Below are 18,569 nucleotides of genomic sequence, written 5' to 3'. Positions count from 1 at the left end.
GAAGTGCTTCAGAAGCCAGACTGATAGTATGCTCTCTTACTGGAAAGAAAACAAAAAGAACTGCACCTAACATCTTGTATAAGAATTAATGGAATATGTTTTATGAACTACTTAACAGCAACTAAACGAACCGCCCATACAATGCCATTAAGAACAGCCAAGCCATACATAATTTAAGATAGTGTATCCTTTGATAGCTGTTTAGTAGTTCACATTTTGAAGAAATTTCTTCAAAATCAGTAATAGTAATAGTCAGAAATAGCTGGTTTCAGCAAATAGCATGCAAAGTCATAAAACAAATGCTTTACATCCTGATGGCCTAAATCTATCTATCTATCTATCTATCTATCTATCTATATATAAAAGAAAGATATCCTTAGACTAATTTCAGAGTTACAATGACTCTACTAAACTTTGCAAGTTTGGATGACAAAGCCTGTGAATAAAGTTTTCAATTCAGTGAAGCAGGACAGACATAGCTTTGTAAACTGCATGTGTTTTTGAGAAAATGATGCTGACTGCTAGTAACCACTCTTTCCATACTGCTCCATGTAACAAAAAGACCAGCTTCCCATATTAAATATTTCCTTAAAAACCAATAAATCCTCACTTTCAGCCAAAGGTGGACTATAATGGGATGACTTACCAAAGAATAAAATGGGGCCTTTCTTAGATCAGATTAGAAGTCTGTTTGCTGTGTAGAGCACAAAGACCCTCACCAAAAAACCCCTCTTCTGTGTGCTCAGTGATGTCCTCCACTAATTCATCCAAAATCTTCAGAAGTTCAGAAGGCTATTAATTTTTTTTTAAGAGTTACAATTCAGTCTATTAATATGCAAATAGTACTGTAAGCCCGCGGTGTGTTGACTTTGACAGAGAACAAAAACAATACCTTTTTTGAAATGCTAAGCACATACCAATTTCCTATGGGTAGGTCAATAGCAACACATGCTATCACAAGAGAGCCTTTAAATACATAAATAAAATGTGTAGGAGAGCAAAGTGATTGTAATTCATTCTTTATTATATATTTTTATTAATAAGTACTGTTACTTGAGGCATGCATAATAACACTGCAACAAGTATATCTATCACAGCATTACAAATGGCAACTTTCTGAATCCTGGAATTCTTGCATTTTGGAAACTGTCATTACTGCTACTGCAGTCTTATTCAAGAATAGAATCAGCTCGCCCTGATAAAGCAATGCACCTCCAAAAACAGCCAGAGAAGACTTTGGCACTAACTGCAGGCTTGGTTGTAGTTACATTACATCAAGTGATGTAACCAGTGAAGACACAATATCAAATTTTAGCTGCAATTTGAATGATACCTGGAGAGGGAATAAAGGAATTCATCATCCAGTGATTACTTAGAAGACAGACAGTAAATAACACAAATCTAATTATTGTTTTTAACCTTATTTCTTATAGTCACAGGAAAAAGACATTACTCCTTTCCTTGTAAAGAATCAGTCATGCTTACAGTAAAAGAGCATCATTTAAAAGCAAAAATATATTGAAGTGTCAATACATAAAACAAAGACAATGAGTTCTCTGGGTCAGGCCATGATAGATTGATCAGTGGCTGATAAGAAGCTCCTGTTCTGGCCATTTAATGGAGGTGAATGTAACAGGGCAGCAGGTGCTCAAGCTCCAGCTATTCCAGATTTAGCTAAGCCATCAAACTTCTCACCACACTACCCGTGGGACACTGGAGTATGAATGCCAACAATGTTGTTAATAGTGGCAACAAGTAATAGAGAAGGGATAAATAGGTTAAGTAGCTGGGGCTGTGGCAGCTCAAACCAAGAACGTGTGTCCCTGTAGGCACAAATGGAGACTGGGCCTTTCAGAATGATGTACCTGCAAACAAGGTGCACTGCCAGACATGTGGCCTTTGCACTTTCCAGAACATGCAAGGTAAGGATAGTTTCACTCTTGCACTGCAGCTGCACTGAAGTAGTTCAGACCCACAACTGACAGCTTGACTTCTAATCAAATATAGAAATCTAATTTTTAAGTACCTTAGAATCTAATGCATAAAAAGAACAATATTTTAGAAAAGTGCCTATTATCCTGAGTCATTATATAAGTCATTCATAACTTCTTTTTTTGCACTATCTAAAAGCTGTGCAAGACATGAGTACATAGATGTGCATTTATTTTGGATGAAAATACCATATTTATTTTTTTTTACTACTAAACCAAAATTATTTCTAATTGGATCCAGCACATTTCTAGTCTTGCCTGTAGTGTGCAAAAAATGTTCCAGGACTAATACAAATTTATAAGAGAAGTAAGGAAAAAATGCACAATTGGGTTAACTAACATTTGGCATCCTGCACCTTCCAAAATTTAAGACAAAATTATTCACTGAAGTTACTGATGTGTGAATCCATAAGGATGAAAATCTATTCATGCAGAGACCTAGTAAAGTGGTACTGTAATAAGAGCATTCTGCACTGCTTTCACTGGGTTAATTTAAAGATATTTCAAACTTTATGGTAAGTTCAATCTTCCTTCTTGGCAGGTAATTCTCCTGTAGCTTCAGTGCAGGAAACACCTCTTCAACAGGTTATGAAATAAACTTTCTTGTTTATAGTACGTAGTTCTAAGAATACAAAGAATTATAATTTTCATAAGACAGAAATACATATGGGGATAACAATCAGACTTCATTATAGCTTCACACATCCACAGTGTGCAATTATTAACATAAATGTAAATCTTTAAACAAAAATACAGCAGCATATCATCAGAGGGTCAGAAACTCTTCCCCAGTTTCAGAATTAGAATGATACAAACAGACATCACTAACCAACACTCCATTTGAAATAGCAAATCGTGGTGAAAAACAGTCTCCTAGCATTAATGAGTCAATATAGTTAATTCCCTGATTTATTTTAATCCTTCTGCCAATGGCACCCTTCATATAGTTTCATTTGCAACAGTAAATGCACACAATGTTCTCATCAATTAAAGCCTCCTGCAAATAATGAACGTTATTCTTCATGCTCTTTAAGCCTCTGCACATGCAACAGAAAATGAATGCTGCAATGGGGTCACATCCTGTGAAAGTCTTTTGGAAAAATATTTTTCATTGCAAAACATGCGAGTTCTGTAAATAAAAGTGTGCAACTTCATTTCTGCATTAGATTTTATACTAAGCAGAGATAAGAGGCAAAGGAGCTGGCAGATGACAGGAGAAGACAAAAAAGTGAAAAAATGTCTGACAGCTTGGCTTTAGACATGAAGAACACAAAATCACAGCACAATTTTTCAGGCTGGAAAGGAGCTCAGGAGGCTACATAGTCCAATCTCCTTCTCAGAGGAGGGTTAACACTGAATTCAGACCAATTCAAAGATGTTTCAACAAAACTGGACCTTCCCTCTTTAAGCATTTAAATTGGATATATACATTATTGTACCTGCAGTAAATTGAACTCTTTAACTACGTGCATACTGAGCAAGAGAAAACAAATAACTGGGTAGCTAAACATATATACAATGCACACATCTAATCCACTTCTTGTAGTCATGTGCACTTTAGAAAAAAATCTTTTCACATTAACCCATGTTTTTTTTTTTATGGGGAAAGACTTCTAAACAAGCTTACAGTTCTAGTGAATACAGGCTGAATTGGTTGCAGTGCAGAACTTTGTACTATGAACAGATGTTATAGTTTCAGCTAGTACTGTGGTAACATCATACAATCCTCAGAAGCAAGAAACAAGAGCAACAATTCATACATCACTTTTTCATTTTTAATTTGGTAATTACCAAATGGTTTCAGAGCAGGCACTACATTATTGCAAACACAATCAAGTATCTGTATTAACATAATGTTGAAAAATAACCTTTTCACCTCAGTATACACACGCGCATATACACACACATACAAACATAATTTAAAAAAATCTGTACAGATAAATTTTTCAGGAAGCAACCCTAACACAAAGAATTCATTTCTGTATCCTGACACACCACAAATTATAATCCTTTTTTTTTTTTTTTTTTTAATGATAGGCCTTAAGGACACAAAATGCCATGCAATGCTACTCAGTAGAAAATGAACCAGTAAGGAAATTCATCTAGTTCATGCTCCAAGAAAACACAGAATTCCTTAAATAAAACAAGTGCCAATTTATGAGAAATCAGAAATATTTATTGTCCTTGAGCTTGAAAGGACCCAGTTACTGTGGTTCCTTAAGCTTATCCCCTTAGTAGACTTGAGTGAGGAAGTATGTGAGTGCAAGAACCCAAGATTCCTCATTTCTTATTACCAGCTGCAAAGATGCTTCAAGAAAGGAGTATCCTGGTTGAATCTGAGTCTGAGAGTCCATCTTCTTGATTGCTGGCCTCATAATCACCCACATTATCAGCTAATTCAACATCTTGATCATCATTACTCTCTGCACTATAATCAATTTCTTCAAGAAAACGAGGCTCATCTTCATCCAAAACGTATGTTGTAGGGCTAAAATGAACAAGAAGTTGTATAAATTATGTTAAAGCTCTACCCTGAACACAGCATTCAGACTGTGCCCTATCACTATCCTGACATAATCCAAAAATTACCTCAGGAAAAGGAGTTTACCTGAAACTGATTTTTGACTGCATGTAAGACAACCAAGAGATAAAAACACATCCGTAACACTCTGGGCTAATTAGTCAGTCATACACAACTCGTTATCGAGATGTCCCACGACAAGTCAGCTCTATGATGAAAAAAATTTACACTAATGACCTGTACAAATATCATATAATTATAGCACTATCATACATTGCTGCAGGACACAAACACAGAAATAGCAGCTGCTATAAACAAATTGAGAAAAAAACACCAAATAGGTCACAGTTTAACAATCTGAGTGGAGACCTTGTATTTTACTAAACACACATTTTACAGTTCACAGTATTGTGAACAATTGCACTGTACATGCCAGAAATGACAAAAAAGGAGATTTTTTTGGGCCTACAATTAAGATAAATTTCCACTTGTCCTATGACTGATACCACTGACTGCACAGCAGTCTATGTCTTGAACTCATGGCCTCCAAGAACAATGGAAGTGTCACCTTAGTGTAAAATAGATGAAGATTAGTATGTAACTTTCTGATCACCTCAACAAGCAAAATTATAGGCACTTTCCAGATGCAGTTTCACTGCTCTCCCTTGGAACACAGAACACTTTCTGCTTAAAAGCATCAAGTATTGCTAAATATTTCATTAAGTAATTTTACATTCAGATGAAGTACTAAGAAGGTTTTCAATGCCTTTTTGCTAATCATCAACTCACACACAACTAATACAAAAGAATATTCTTATTGAGCGAGATCACTGGGTACTTGTATAAATGCTTGCCTATTAATTTTGATGACTTGTGTCTTAAGGCACACTTCAACTTATCTTGGTTGTGGCTTTAAAATTAAAAGGATTAATCATTGCTTCTTTCTAGAGGTCTATTAAGAGCTTAAGTGGATCACCTGAATCTTCAAAGCAATTTTTCTATTCAAGACAAGTAAAATTTCACACTGCTTTTCTTCTACTTGTACTCTCAATAAAATACTACATTATAACCTTTTGTGCTGTTGGCAGTTAATTTATACACTGGAATAACAACAAATGAGATGAATTGATAGTCATAGCTTATTAAAAATGGAAGTGAAAGCTAAAATAGTACAAAAATAAATTATCAAAAACTCAATTCAGCCAGCCTCTGGATTTATATTTAAAGCATTCTGTATGACATTTCAACTGAACAAAACTAGATACTCCTAAAGATTATTTAGCCCGTAACTGGGGCAACAACCCAATATGTTGGTTAAAGAACGGGTATTTGAACTGGGTGTTATAAAAAAACTGTTCCCATTTAGGACAACTAATGAGTACAGGGAACAATCTATATCTTTACTATGATGCCTCCTCATTGTACAGGTGGGGAAACCAAGGCATCCTAAAGGATATGTACACTTCACGTGAATAACCTGTCACAGAACCAGGAAGGAAACACAGGCTTTTGAGCTTTCATCTTGTGATGTTTTCTGCCTTAGACATTCATTAACTGACAAGTATCCTATAAGGGGAAAAAAAAAGTTTAAATGTTTCTCTTATTCAATGAGATACCACCAAGTATATCACATTTCAATAAACGCACAACTTTTTTGCAGCTCCTGCTTCTAACCACTTAACATAGATGTCTACTTATTTGGTTTCCTATATAAGAAATCCACACTGCAACTGCAGAATAGACCATGTAACGCAATTCACAGGGAATGGAGCCATTAAATCTGAATGCTGATCCTCTCTTAACTAACAATTCTGAATACTGAAACAAAGAGCTACCTACAACAGTATATGTCAATGGCAAATACTTCATAAGCCATTAACATGGCACATTAATACATTACCGTAAACGCTTAGGAAAATTCATGTTACTAAGAGGCTCTACAGTTTAGCAAAGCCCTCTGAAAAACTTTTTTTTTTTTTTTTTTTTTTTTTTTTAAATAAGTGCCATTATTTGGGAATTAAACTCACATAGCTATCCCAGTACAACAAAGAAAAGGGCAACCAACACAGCCTGTTCTAAGAGGTACACAAAGAGCTGGGCAAACAAGCAAACCTCAAATTTTATAGATGTGGATTGTCAATTCATCTTCATAGATGAATTGTTAGAAGATAGATGAAAGTTCATAGAATGTTCCATTTTTCATTTCATTGCAAAATATAAACATGTATGTATTACACGTTTTTGTCACACTTACCTGCATTTATTCCATATATATTCACACGTGCTTGCATATGTATACATACTCCTAACTTTTACAAAGTCAGACAGAGTGCACAGTCTTTAAAGTCAGTATGTCTGATAGAAGATGTTTTAGATATTTGCTCTGGTATGTATACATTCAAAATTCTAAAGGGATACATTTAGTTGATATTTCTCATTTGATAAATCAAAATTATAAATTACATTCTCTATTCAAGACAATAACCAATATAGCAGATCTGAATCTCAAAACTACACAAACATTTAACTTCAAAACTGGCTCAAAAATCTGCCTCAGTCTTAGGTTTCTACTGCCATCCAAAATACAATGCACCATCACTTCTTTAATTACTGAAAACAAATATTAAGATTATATTTATCCAGTTTTTAATTTCTCCTCTCTTGAATCTTCATTCCTTGCAAGATGACAGTCCAGTACTTTCTACATTCATAGGAGAAACTTGCATACCATTTACAGACATTTGCTTTCCTGTGGTGTGTTTGCATCTGATGCAGCAGATTAGCCATGGGTATTTAAATTTCCATAAATCTTTATTCTATAGGGTAGCATGTATCTGCAAAGTATAATTATCAGTTCAATGTTTCACTGAGGCTTGATGAAAAAAAAAAAAAGCAGAAATCCAAGCAACTGAAAAAATTTATTGCTGCTTAATCAAATTCCTCACTTGCCTCCCTGCCACTGCCCACTCTCAACATACCTTGCGATAATACACTCTTAACTGCCATCATGCTGATTCTGTGGGTTTTAATCTCCCAACTTTTCCCTTGAGCTGTTTCTAATTAACTTAGTCAATAATCCCTCTTCCTCTACCCATACACCTCCTGCTTTTGGTTTTAAAAGGAAACCATTATTTGTCTCAAGCTAGCAGAGGTTGTTTATCATACAACTACAGTTAGTAGTGGAGTGTATAATCTCAGTGCTTCATGTTATAAAATTTCTTTGAAGTTTTGCAGAAACTTACTTAAGCAACATTTTATGGTGAAGTGATGAATTCATCAATATGAAGTACTACACTTGATAAAATTTTGTGTTCCTCACATTTATTAAGAACTTTAAGAATATTCCTTTAATTTCATAAACTATCTTCTCCAACACCTGCCATCAAATAAACAGAATTTAGGAATGAACATAACCTCTCTCTGAAACATATTATTTTTAATTACAATATTTTATTAGCTTTTTCTTACATAAATTAATGCTTCAAACATATTCAAAAATAAACCTGTTCACTAACTCTATTTTTTTTCAAGCTAAAATTTTATTTGTCCCTTAAAGACATACTTGAATTTTTAATAATCTATAAGACTCAGTTACAGATAAATTAACGCACAAGTCAGTCACAACCACAACAAATTTCAGGCTCATGGAGGTAAGTGACTTCTTGAGACTACGGGAAAAGTGTACACATTTAAAAGCTTCTGTAGAAAAAGAAAGAAATATTTCCTGCCAAACCATGAAAAGCTGCAGGTGCCTGAGGAGTTGGAAAAGGAAGAACTAACAATTTCATGTAGAACTGCAATGGAAGGGAAAATTCTGAAAGAGCAAAAGAGTAAGGAAGTATCACAAAGGAATCACCTGTACATACTTATGCTTTTGATTTATCTTTAGGATCTATATTCCTTTACAGGAAACAGCAAACCTGCAACAATAGGCAACGTCACAAATTCAGCTCCATGTGCTGTTCCCATAAGGATCTCTTCACCCGTTTGTTTACCCAGAGTAGTAAGTATAATCCTTAAACACTAAATTTAGAACTTCTAATCCTAAAGAGAAAACTTATGTGTCCAATTCCTTTTCAAGCCATAAGAAGCTGTGTATTCAATTTCCATTTAAATATTTCAATTATTCCCATTTTCACCGTCACATAATTTCATTCCACAGCTTAGTCAAAAGTTACCTTCACACTTTGTAGTATCATCCTGAAATACATTTTGTAAAATTCAAAATTGGATTAAATTACTTGGGTTCAAAAATCGTTAACTGCAGTACTTCATACACTGGTATTTGGATCACACTGCCACAAATGGAAGAAAAGCATGAGAAGTGATATCACAGCATCACAGAATGCCTGAGGTTGACAGGGACGTCTGGGTCCCTTGTCCAAACTCCTGCCCAAGTAGGGACACCCAGAGCAGGCTGCCCAGGAATACATCCAAGAGGCTTCTGAAGATCTCCAAGGAGAAGGTCCCACAGCCTCTGGGCAGCCTGTGTCAGTGTTCTTTCACCTGCACGACACCTGGCATTCGGGTTAGATGTTAGGGGGAAGTTCTCACTCAGAGGCTGGTGAGATGCTGAACAAGTTGCCCAGAAATGTTGCAGATGCCCCATCTCTGGAGGAGTTCAAAGCTAGATTGGATGGAGCCCTGGGCAGCCCGATTAGGTGCATGACCAACCTGCCAATATCAGGTGTGTTGAAACTAGATGCTCTTTATGGTTCACAGAATCACAGAAGGGCCAGGGTTGAAAGAGTCCTCAAGGACTATGAATCTCCAACCCCCTGCCACATGCAAGGCCATCAATCTCCCCGATTAATACTAGACCAGGCTGCCCAGGGCCCCATCAAATCTGGCCTTGAACAACTCCAGGGAGGGGGCATCCACAACTTCTCTGGGCAGCCTGTTCCAGCACCTCACCATAGTAAAGAACTTGGGTTCCTTGCAACTCAAGACATTCTACAATATAAAAATTTTTGTGGCCCTACGCTGGACTCTTCCTAATACCTCCATGTCTTTCTCGCACCATGATTCTGGCCAGAGTTATTAAGATGGAAGGAAAGAAAGTAGGTCAAATTTGGTTTCCTTCTGGCAGCCTAAAAGGAAACCTTTTTGCAAGAGGATTTTTGTCACATTCTTCTGCATGAGCCCCTCATTCCTTGCCCCTACCACACTGATGCATTTTCTCAAGTCTAAGAGTGTAAGTGCAGAAAAATGGATTTTGCAGCTGTTTTTTCCCTTTCACACAGCTCCTTTTAGCAGTATGCTCTTTCGACTGTTTCGCAGATACCCAAAAGCATTCAAAAAAGTGCAGTCTGCTTCCCTACTATAATTAAATCAAATTAACAAAATACAAAATGTTCTAGAACACGCCAACGAGCGTCAAAACAACTAATGGAACAGCTAGAATTTCCAAAAGAGGTCAGGTTATTCGGCAAAAAATTTTCCAGTAAGTCCTAACATGCAGTCATGTGTTTTTGTTTCGTTACACAAACCTTACCAAATCTCTCAAGGTAATAAATTTAATTCATACTGCAAGATTAGTATTACATTCAGTCTAATCTTTTCCACCGAGGACCAGTTAAAAAACTGGCATGGTAACATATAACTGAACTCTCCTCCCCATCATCCCCCTCAGCACCTCTGCTGCCACCCACCCTGGAAACAATGTCAAGCAGTAGTTACGTCTTTATTCACTTTCTTCAAATAACATTACAGCTGGATTTTTTGTGTGTGTGTTTATATAAAGTAGTCTGTTATGAGGCTGACTGGTACATGACTTCTCACCTTTTTTAATTCAATCCTGATGCTAATACACTTCTGATGTTTCTTTAGCTCTCTGTCAGAAACTGCAGGGACTGACTCACGTATGGCATTCCTCAATTCAAAAAGTACTATCTCAATGCCACTTAACCACGTGTATCATTAATAGACTGGATTTCTTAATCCAGCACTTCTTTTTTTCTAGAACACCACAACTATCTGTGAACTGCCATGTTAACTTCTCTACAGAGACAGTATAAAATATAGATTCTGAATCTAAGGCACCAGATGAAACAAAGCTGTGTGGAAATCTGGGGCTGTTCTTCAGCCACCCTAATAACTACTCACAAACACATCTTGATTCAAAATACTGCAATTTGAGGTTAAACATTTCAAGGAGATGAATCTATATTGAAGCTTGGTTCTAATAAAACTGACAGTCATATAACACTTCTAGATTGGAAAATATTATACAGTCCTTTTAACATTTAATATTAGCTGCAAATGACATAAAAACTACTCTTGAAAATATGTGCTCAAGGCAATATATGAAGAAGTGACAGAATAAACATAACTTGTCTGTATTAAATCTTGAAGTTCAGCATCCTGAGCTAACGGACAGAAGAAATCTAGTATTCCAATTGCTTCAATTAGCATTCTAATTTAACACTGCCAAAACACCTGCACCTAGTATTTTTGAGAGCAGACAAAAACACTCATTTTCACAGGCTCACAGAATAGTTGTAGTTAGAAAGAACACCTGGAGACCATTTTGTCCATCCTCCCTGCTCAAGCTTGGCTACCTAGATATGGCTGCCTACAAACACGTTCTTCTGAATGATGACTTTTGAATATTTCCAAGAATGGAAACTCCACAACTCTCAAGGAAAGCATATTCCAGAGTCTGAGAAAATCCACAGCAAGATGGGTTATTTTTATGCTTAAATATAATTTCCTCTGTTTCAGTCTTTGTTCACTGTATCCGGTCCTGTCACTGGACACTAACATATACAGCCTGGCTCCGTGCTCCTTACAGTCTCCCTTCAGGTATTTAGGCACCTTAACAACAAGATTCACCCCCTAAGCACTCTTTAGGGGTTCCAGCTTGTTCAACCTTTCCTCGTATGGGAAACACTCCAGTCCCTTAATCATACCAGGGGCCTTTTGTTGGTCTCTCTCCAATTTATTTGTCTTCTGTATAGGGGGCCCAGACCTGGATACAAATTCGAGCTGTGGGCTTTCCAATGTTCGATAGAGAGAAAGGGTCACTCTGAAACTTCTGGCAACGTTCCTTCTCAGGCAGACGAAGATACAATTATTCATCCTTGCAGGAAAGGCACACGGCTGGTTCATGTCTAGCTTGTGTAGATCTACTAGGACTCCTCCCAGGTGCTCTGCTGCTGAGATGCTCTCCAGCTTAATGGCCCCCAGCATATACTGGTGCATGAGGTTGTCTCTCCCCAGGTACAGGACACTGCAGTTCCCCTTGCTAAGCTTTGCCTCCACCCATTTCTCAAGCCTCTCAAGGTCCCTCTCTCCGCTCTATCAGCCACTCCTCCCGGTTCTGACTCAGAGAATTTGTTGAAGGTACACTCTGCCCCATTATCCAGACCATGAATGAAGATGCTGAACAGGATGGGATCCACTACTGACCCCTGCAGTACAAAGCTAACTAATGGCCTTGAATTAGACTTTATACTATTCTGGTCACTCTCTAGACAGCGCCTTTCAGCCATTCTTCAATCTAACTAATGGCCTGCTCATCCAGCTCATACTTCATCAGCTTATCTATGAGGATTTTATGCGAGTCTGCATCAAAAAACATACTGAAGTTCAGGCAGACAATATCCACTGTTCTTCCCTCGTCCATCCGGCCACTCATTTCAGCATGAAAGGTTATCAGATTGGTCAAGCACACCTTTGCATTCAGTTCTGGTGCCCCCAACACAAGGAGTACATTGAGCTAAGGGCCATGAAGACGACCAGAGGGCTGAAGCACCTCCCCTACAGGGACAGGCTGAGTGAGTTGGGGCTCTTCAGCCTGAGAAAGGGAAGGACCTTATAGAAGCCTTCCAGTAGCTGAAGGGGACCTACAGGAAAGCTGGGAAGGGACTTTTTATGTTGGCAGGTTGCAAATGAATGAGAGGAAATGACTTTAAACAGGAAAAGGGTAAATTTAGGCTAGGTATTAGGAAGAAATGCTTTACTGTGAGAGTGGTGAGACACTGGAACATGTTGCCCAGTGAGGTTGTGGATGCATCACATTTAAGGCATTCAAAGCCAGGCTGGATGAAGCTTTGAGCAACCTGGGCTAGAGGGAGGTGTCCATGCATATAGCAGAGGGACTGGAACCAGATAGGCTTAAAGGTCCCTTTCAACCCAAACCACTCTATGATTCTGTAACTTTTTCCTCTTGCTGAAAATCCATGCTGACTTGTCCCAATGATTTTCCTGCCTTCCTGAATTCAAGCTTCATTTGTTTTCAGTATTCCACATTCTGATAAGGTGTTTAAATGCAGAAACTGAACATCACCTCCCTACTTTTTCAGGGTATTACTGATGCCCTCCCATATCTCTGCTAGTTTTACACAGTTTATAGACAAATTCCTCATTAGTATAGCATGTAAAGTCATAACATCCCAAGCACCTCCCTGTTTTAGTTCTATAAAAACAGCAATAAATGCCATTTTTCCCCAACATTACTTTAGCTAAGTTGGAGCTACAGCCAAAGCCACTACAAAACCATTCTGAGCACAAAATATGCCAAGGGATAACATATCATACCATGTAAATCTTGCCTTTTTATAATGTCACTTAATACTTTTCTGATTTCTGTAACTCCATTTTATTTAATTTCTAATCATAGTTTCAAGAAAGACGTGTTTGTACTTTTGAAATCAATCACTTGCTTACTATGTATTGCAAATTACATGCACAAATAGATAGTAAATGATGACACATATGGATATATGAAATAGTATGCATATTTTGTAAGTCAGCCTAGAGCTTTAATGATTTGGTAACTTAATAAGCTGACTGCTGAACAGGTACAATCTTTTTTTTTTTTTTTGGTTGCCCAAACATTACTTCACATGTTTTAAATTCTTCAAATGTTTTATGTATCTGTATCAAATGGGAAAAAAAAAAACAGAAGAAAAACTCTCAAATCCTAAGGTGATATTCAACTTATACAGTTCAAGTCTGACTAAATAAATTTTTAATACTGTAACCAGCAATACAAAAAAATGCTGTCAGGAAGAGATAGTTGAGACTTAAGTGTTTTACTGAATGTAATCACACCTTGATTACTTTTAAATATATACCAGCAACAAGCGTAACAAGTAATATAGCTGTGTATTACTGCTTTCTTCAGAAGTTTGAAGCATTTGAATTAACAACGTAGTGTAACAGCAATGTGAGTGTACTGGAAAACTATCATGTCACAGAAGATCATTCTTTTTGATGTGTGGAAGAACATTTTTGAGAGAATCTTCACTTCATTTGAGAAATTAATCTTTTCCTAAAAAATTCAAAATATAGCAAATGTGTAGTACCTTGTCACTTTACAGCTTGACTCAATCAGCTCACTTTCAATATCCAGCAGACCAGAAGGCAGATTGTATTCCAAAGGTGAAGCCATTCTTTTTAAACGCAGTAAGCCAACACAGAACTTGGCTCCCATTTCCTCCAGTTCTCTTGTCCCTATTTGCAGTCCCTAATTTAAAAATAAGATTTAAAAATATGTACCTGATGATGGACGCACACATACAGCAAAATTACTATTTACAATACATTTAAGAACCACAGTATAAACACTTAGCAAGAAACAAAGAGAACAAAGAATAACAAATTGAATCTCCTATAGGAGAATGGCCATTTATGGACACCTCCATATTTCTTCAGAGCCTCCTGCTTAACATTTCTAGCACATCAATATTCATAGAACTCTACCCAGCACTAAGACGAGAGATCAGAGATCATGTCCAAGTTTAAAAGTCTACATTATTTATAAAACCTGAGACAGAATTTTAAAAAAGGTTTTCAAATACTAAGACGTTAAATATAAGATTCTTCAGAAAGTCCTTTAAAATGAATAAATTCATACTACATCCTGTGAGCAATTTCATCAATATGTTCTAAGAAATAAATTGGACAATTTAAAACAATACTATTACTCCTCGATATGAACAAGTCTCTCTTCTTCTCCTATAAGATAGGGGTTACATATGTTAATTTTGAAAGAATTTACCCACACATTTGGTAACTAAAAATATAAATACATAAAAGAAGTATAAAAAGTCATCGTTTATTTCTAACTTGAATGAGATAGCCAGTCAAGAGTGAAAAGTATTTAAGAAGTAGAATTCATATATTATTCTCCAATATTACATAAGTGACAAAGTCTCTCATCATATTACATACATTTAATTTGGTGAGCAGTGCATTATGTAAGGAAGAGTACCTCTGACATCAACTGTTTTATGAAAAGAGAATGATACTACAGAGTGGCCCTCAACAATTTATTAGTCAGTACTGAACCATATATATGATAACAGATTAAATGTCACAATCTCACTCAGTCTTCCCTCTGCATCTTCTTTATCTCAGGAGAATTTTAAGAGTTTAGTTTGTATCTTCTAATCCTCTCAAGTAAAAGGGTAATTAAGAAGATTTGACAAAATAAGCACAAGAGCAGAAGAACCAGAAACCAGTGGCAAGCTAAGCTGTCCAGCAAAAGAATGTATGAAAGACAAAGAACAGAGTATATTTGTTTTCCTAAAAGCTAGAACAGGCACACACACACAAGCTTTGCACATTGCCACACTGATGCTATAAAATGCAAGGTTCAAAAGAACTGTATTACTAAATGGTAGATTCTGAACATTCTTCAAGTACTTCTGTTTTGAACAATTTCAAACTTTATAAATGGAAAAGCTGACTTAACTTTTCTTGCAGCTTCTCTTTTCACCAGTAGTTTTCATAAACAAACTGCTTTTTACTAGCAAGAAAACTAAAGCAATAATACACTATTCTATAAATTGTCATCCTCCAGTCAAATGGTACAGAAACCTGAAAGCAGTTAACAAGAGTTGGATACTAGTTATTACTGTTAATATAATACTACTTACCTCTTTTATAATGCTTTTGTGCTGTAGGTTTCAAAGCACCTTATTAATAAAGGAAGAATTATCCTCATTTTACTGATGGAGAAATGGAGGCAGAGAGGGTTGAAGCGATTTGCACAGTGTCTCACAGCATGTCACTGACCCCGCTGGGAACAGAAATCAGTTCTCCTCACTCCCAATGCAGTACCTTATCCACAGAGGCCAAATTTTTGTTTTTGTTTTGTATCTGTTTGCACGTCAGTAACATTCGAAGACCCCAATCATAGCTGGGGCTCCACTACGCTAATCACAGGAAGACACAGTCCCTGCCCCAAAGAGATTAAAATAACATTAAGGACAAGAGGCAACAAGTACGCAGAGAGGAAGGAGAAGGGTAACAGTAATTTCACTGTTACGCAGATTACTAATGTGCACAACTTGATGTTCAGAAACTTTTCCAATCATTGTCTATCTGTTGCCAAAAGAATGTACAGTTAGTTGGCAGGCTTCCTATAGACAGTATAAGAGGAGTGACTCCAAGTTGAAGAAGGACAAGAACACAGTATGAAATAAAGTGCAAAAACAATTGTTAGAAAGATAAATAGCGTGTGCGTGTTTCATGGCTGCTATTTTCAGCACAATAGAAACAGGATATAACTAAGAGACCTAAAATGGAACAGATGAGAGATACGTATCTGTGAAGCACTTGTACAGCAATCTAAACTGCAGCAGAAGCCTAAGCCATAACACTTGAGAAGTATCTTCCTGTAATATGTTTTTAAAAGATCGGAAACAGTCATACTAAGACTTGGAGAAGTCATATGGATAGTAGAACTTTATACTGTTCTATTCATTCAGTAGAGACTACAAAGATCTGATCATTTTTGTGAATTCAAAGTCTAGAGATGGAAGGATCATGGTAAATTAATTCTCTTCTGTGCACTGTATAATTTCCAAATGGCAAAGCCTTCTCAGTGAAACTAAAAATTAAGTCATACTACCAAACTCATTACTTGCCAAATAAAAAAGGCATGGATTTCCTAATTCAGTTAATGCTCAGCTTTCATGTTATTTGCATTATTGAAGAAATTTTCCTTCTATCTAGCAATCTTAATTATCATCCATATGTCTCTGAGCACTGTTTCATCTCAACTTTTGGCTTCTGCATATTGAATCAGAGATGACCAGACAATATTTGTAGCAGTAATCCTCAATGTGTTACAACAACGCATTAGCAGCTGAAGCAAGATTGCTTCCAGAAAAAGCTCTGTCACAGATGATCCTAAATTCAGGTAAGAACTTCAGCTGAACAGCTTCTTTCCTTCCAAATTGGAAACAGCCTAGCATCACCAAGTAAAATGAAAAATATTTAAAATAATAAAAATAAAAACTGACATCCATCTTTGGCAGAGACTCATCATTTCTTTCCAAAAGAACATAATTTTTGAGTAATCTTTATGGCTTAATAAAACTCTGTGATAACAGTAAACCAGAAGAAGAAAAAAGTTCTTCAGACTTTTACACAATACACAGTTTGTCAGACTGGAATTCTCACATCCTTTACGGTAGCAAGAAGGCGGGAAAGGAATTTCTATAGTTTAACTCCTTTTGTGTTTCAGAAAAACACATTATGAAACATGTCAGCCAATTTATATCATGTGTTAATTCACAGAAATCTTGGCCTCACTCTCTCCACGGAAAAAAAATCCCAGTCTCTTCATCTCTTTGAGGAAACGTTGCTTTACTCATTCTGTCTAGTAGCTTTGTCTTTTCAGATATATTTCCTTAATAAACCAGAGCAGTATCACAATAAATTAAAAAAAATGAAGCTGCTTCTTGTATGTTCAAAGGATGACTGAGATCTCACAAATGATTTGATTCCAAGTGAACTAAGTGACAGAAGAGCAATTCGATCTCACAACTTGTTTATCACAAGGGAGGAGGATCTTCCTTGATCCTCACTTGAGTAAGTGATTTTTCCATGAAATACATTCATGTTTTCCTCCCTTACAGAAGAAGGGCTTTGCAGCCTAAGCATCTTAAAAGTTTGTCGGTAAAGTATCTCAGTTTCTTATGAACTTTCTATTGCAGTGCGGCAAAGGCCATGAATGTTGATGCTTGTAAGAATATTCCAGAAGTTTCAAAGTAAGTTATTTGGATAGGTTGTTTATTAAAGCTCCATAATGTCATCATCTGATGAACAACTGAAATTATAAAGGAATATTCTGACAATAACAGGAGTGCTTCTATTGTTAATTGCGAAAATTAACACACTCATTCAGAACTTCTCATTCAGTAGTTACAGACCTACTAAAATTCATGCCAAAATATCTGTCTTCCTGATGTCTGGAGAGATAAGCACAGGTATTGGAATATACATTAATATTCCTTGTTAAACCGTTCTTCTTCCCCCCTCTCTTGTCCTAACTTTATGGTTTCTTTTCTTGTCAAGCACATTATTTCTGACTTCCGGTCATTTTTTCTTAACTGGTAGTTCTTATCTCTATTTTGAAACAGAGGAAATTGTGACTTTTTCTCTTTTTGAACTTGAATGTTCAGTTCAAAAACTTTCTTCCATCTGTAGCTAAATTCAACACAGTGGCAGAAACCAAAGACATGATAACAGGGTTCTATATTTCTCTTTATTTGTTGCTTTTCTAGAAATGGTTTCCTTGCAAAGTAAGTTTTCTGCTAGTGAAAAACAACCACCAGGGTCACCTATGGTTTCTCAAACATGCAGCCCTATTAATTCTTTCGAAGGACACAACTTAAAGACAAGTTCCAATTTGAGAAAATAAATAACTATGATGAGTTTACTGAAGATATATTTAGTAGCACCAGTAAATCAATATGAAATTGTTTTACTTTATAAACTTTTTTCTACAGCCATACAGAAAAACTCTGTATGGAACCTTTCTAAATACTTGCTGAAGAACCATGAGCTGCCATGGTAAACTCTATAACTGCTACATGTAAAGAAAATTCTTATTTCACTATTGGTATTTATCACCATCCAATCTTAATAATCTATTAGAAAGAACAGTTATCTAATTTTTTTAATTACATGCATTCATATGTGCTATAAGCAATAATTAAGAGTAAGCTTGTTAAATCAGCAAATAAGCACAGCATACAATAATGTGTTTTTAGTGACAGAGACTGCTATGCAACCAACTTAATTTCATTTACATTAGA

The 18,569-nt window shown here is 36.3% G+C and overlaps 1 protein-coding gene across 12 annotated transcripts in view; it reads right to left on the bottom strand.

The window, feature by feature from the left end:
* Positions 1 to 1,030: 1,030 nt before the first annotated feature.
* AGTPBP1 (ATP/GTP binding carboxypeptidase 1) overlaps positions 1,031 to 18,569 on the bottom strand; it is a 70,540-nt gene continuing 53,001 nt past the window's right edge. For 10 of the 12 annotated variants that reach the window (XM_031602422.2, XM_031602423.2, XM_090132559.1 and 7 more), the window contains 2 exons: positions 13,824 to 13,984; positions 1,031 to 4,479 (listed from right to left, as the gene is read on the bottom strand). In XM_031602422.2, coding sequence (XP_031458282.2) covers positions 4,302 to 4,479; positions 13,824 to 13,984 — 339 coding nt within the window. In that variant the 3' untranslated portion in view covers positions 1,031 to 4,301. The other 2 variants (XM_090132566.1, XM_031602425.2) reach the window with 2 other exon arrangements.

Source organism: Phasianus colchicus, chromosome Z, assembly GCF_987193195.1.
Source record: "Phasianus colchicus chromosome Z, bPhaCol1.hap1.1, whole genome shotgun sequence".
Lineage (NCBI taxonomy): Eukaryota > Metazoa > Chordata > Aves > Galliformes > Phasianidae > Phasianus > Phasianus colchicus.
The sequence above is the reverse complement of the archived record's forward strand: the minus strand, read 5'-3'. Positions and strand labels throughout refer to the sequence as shown.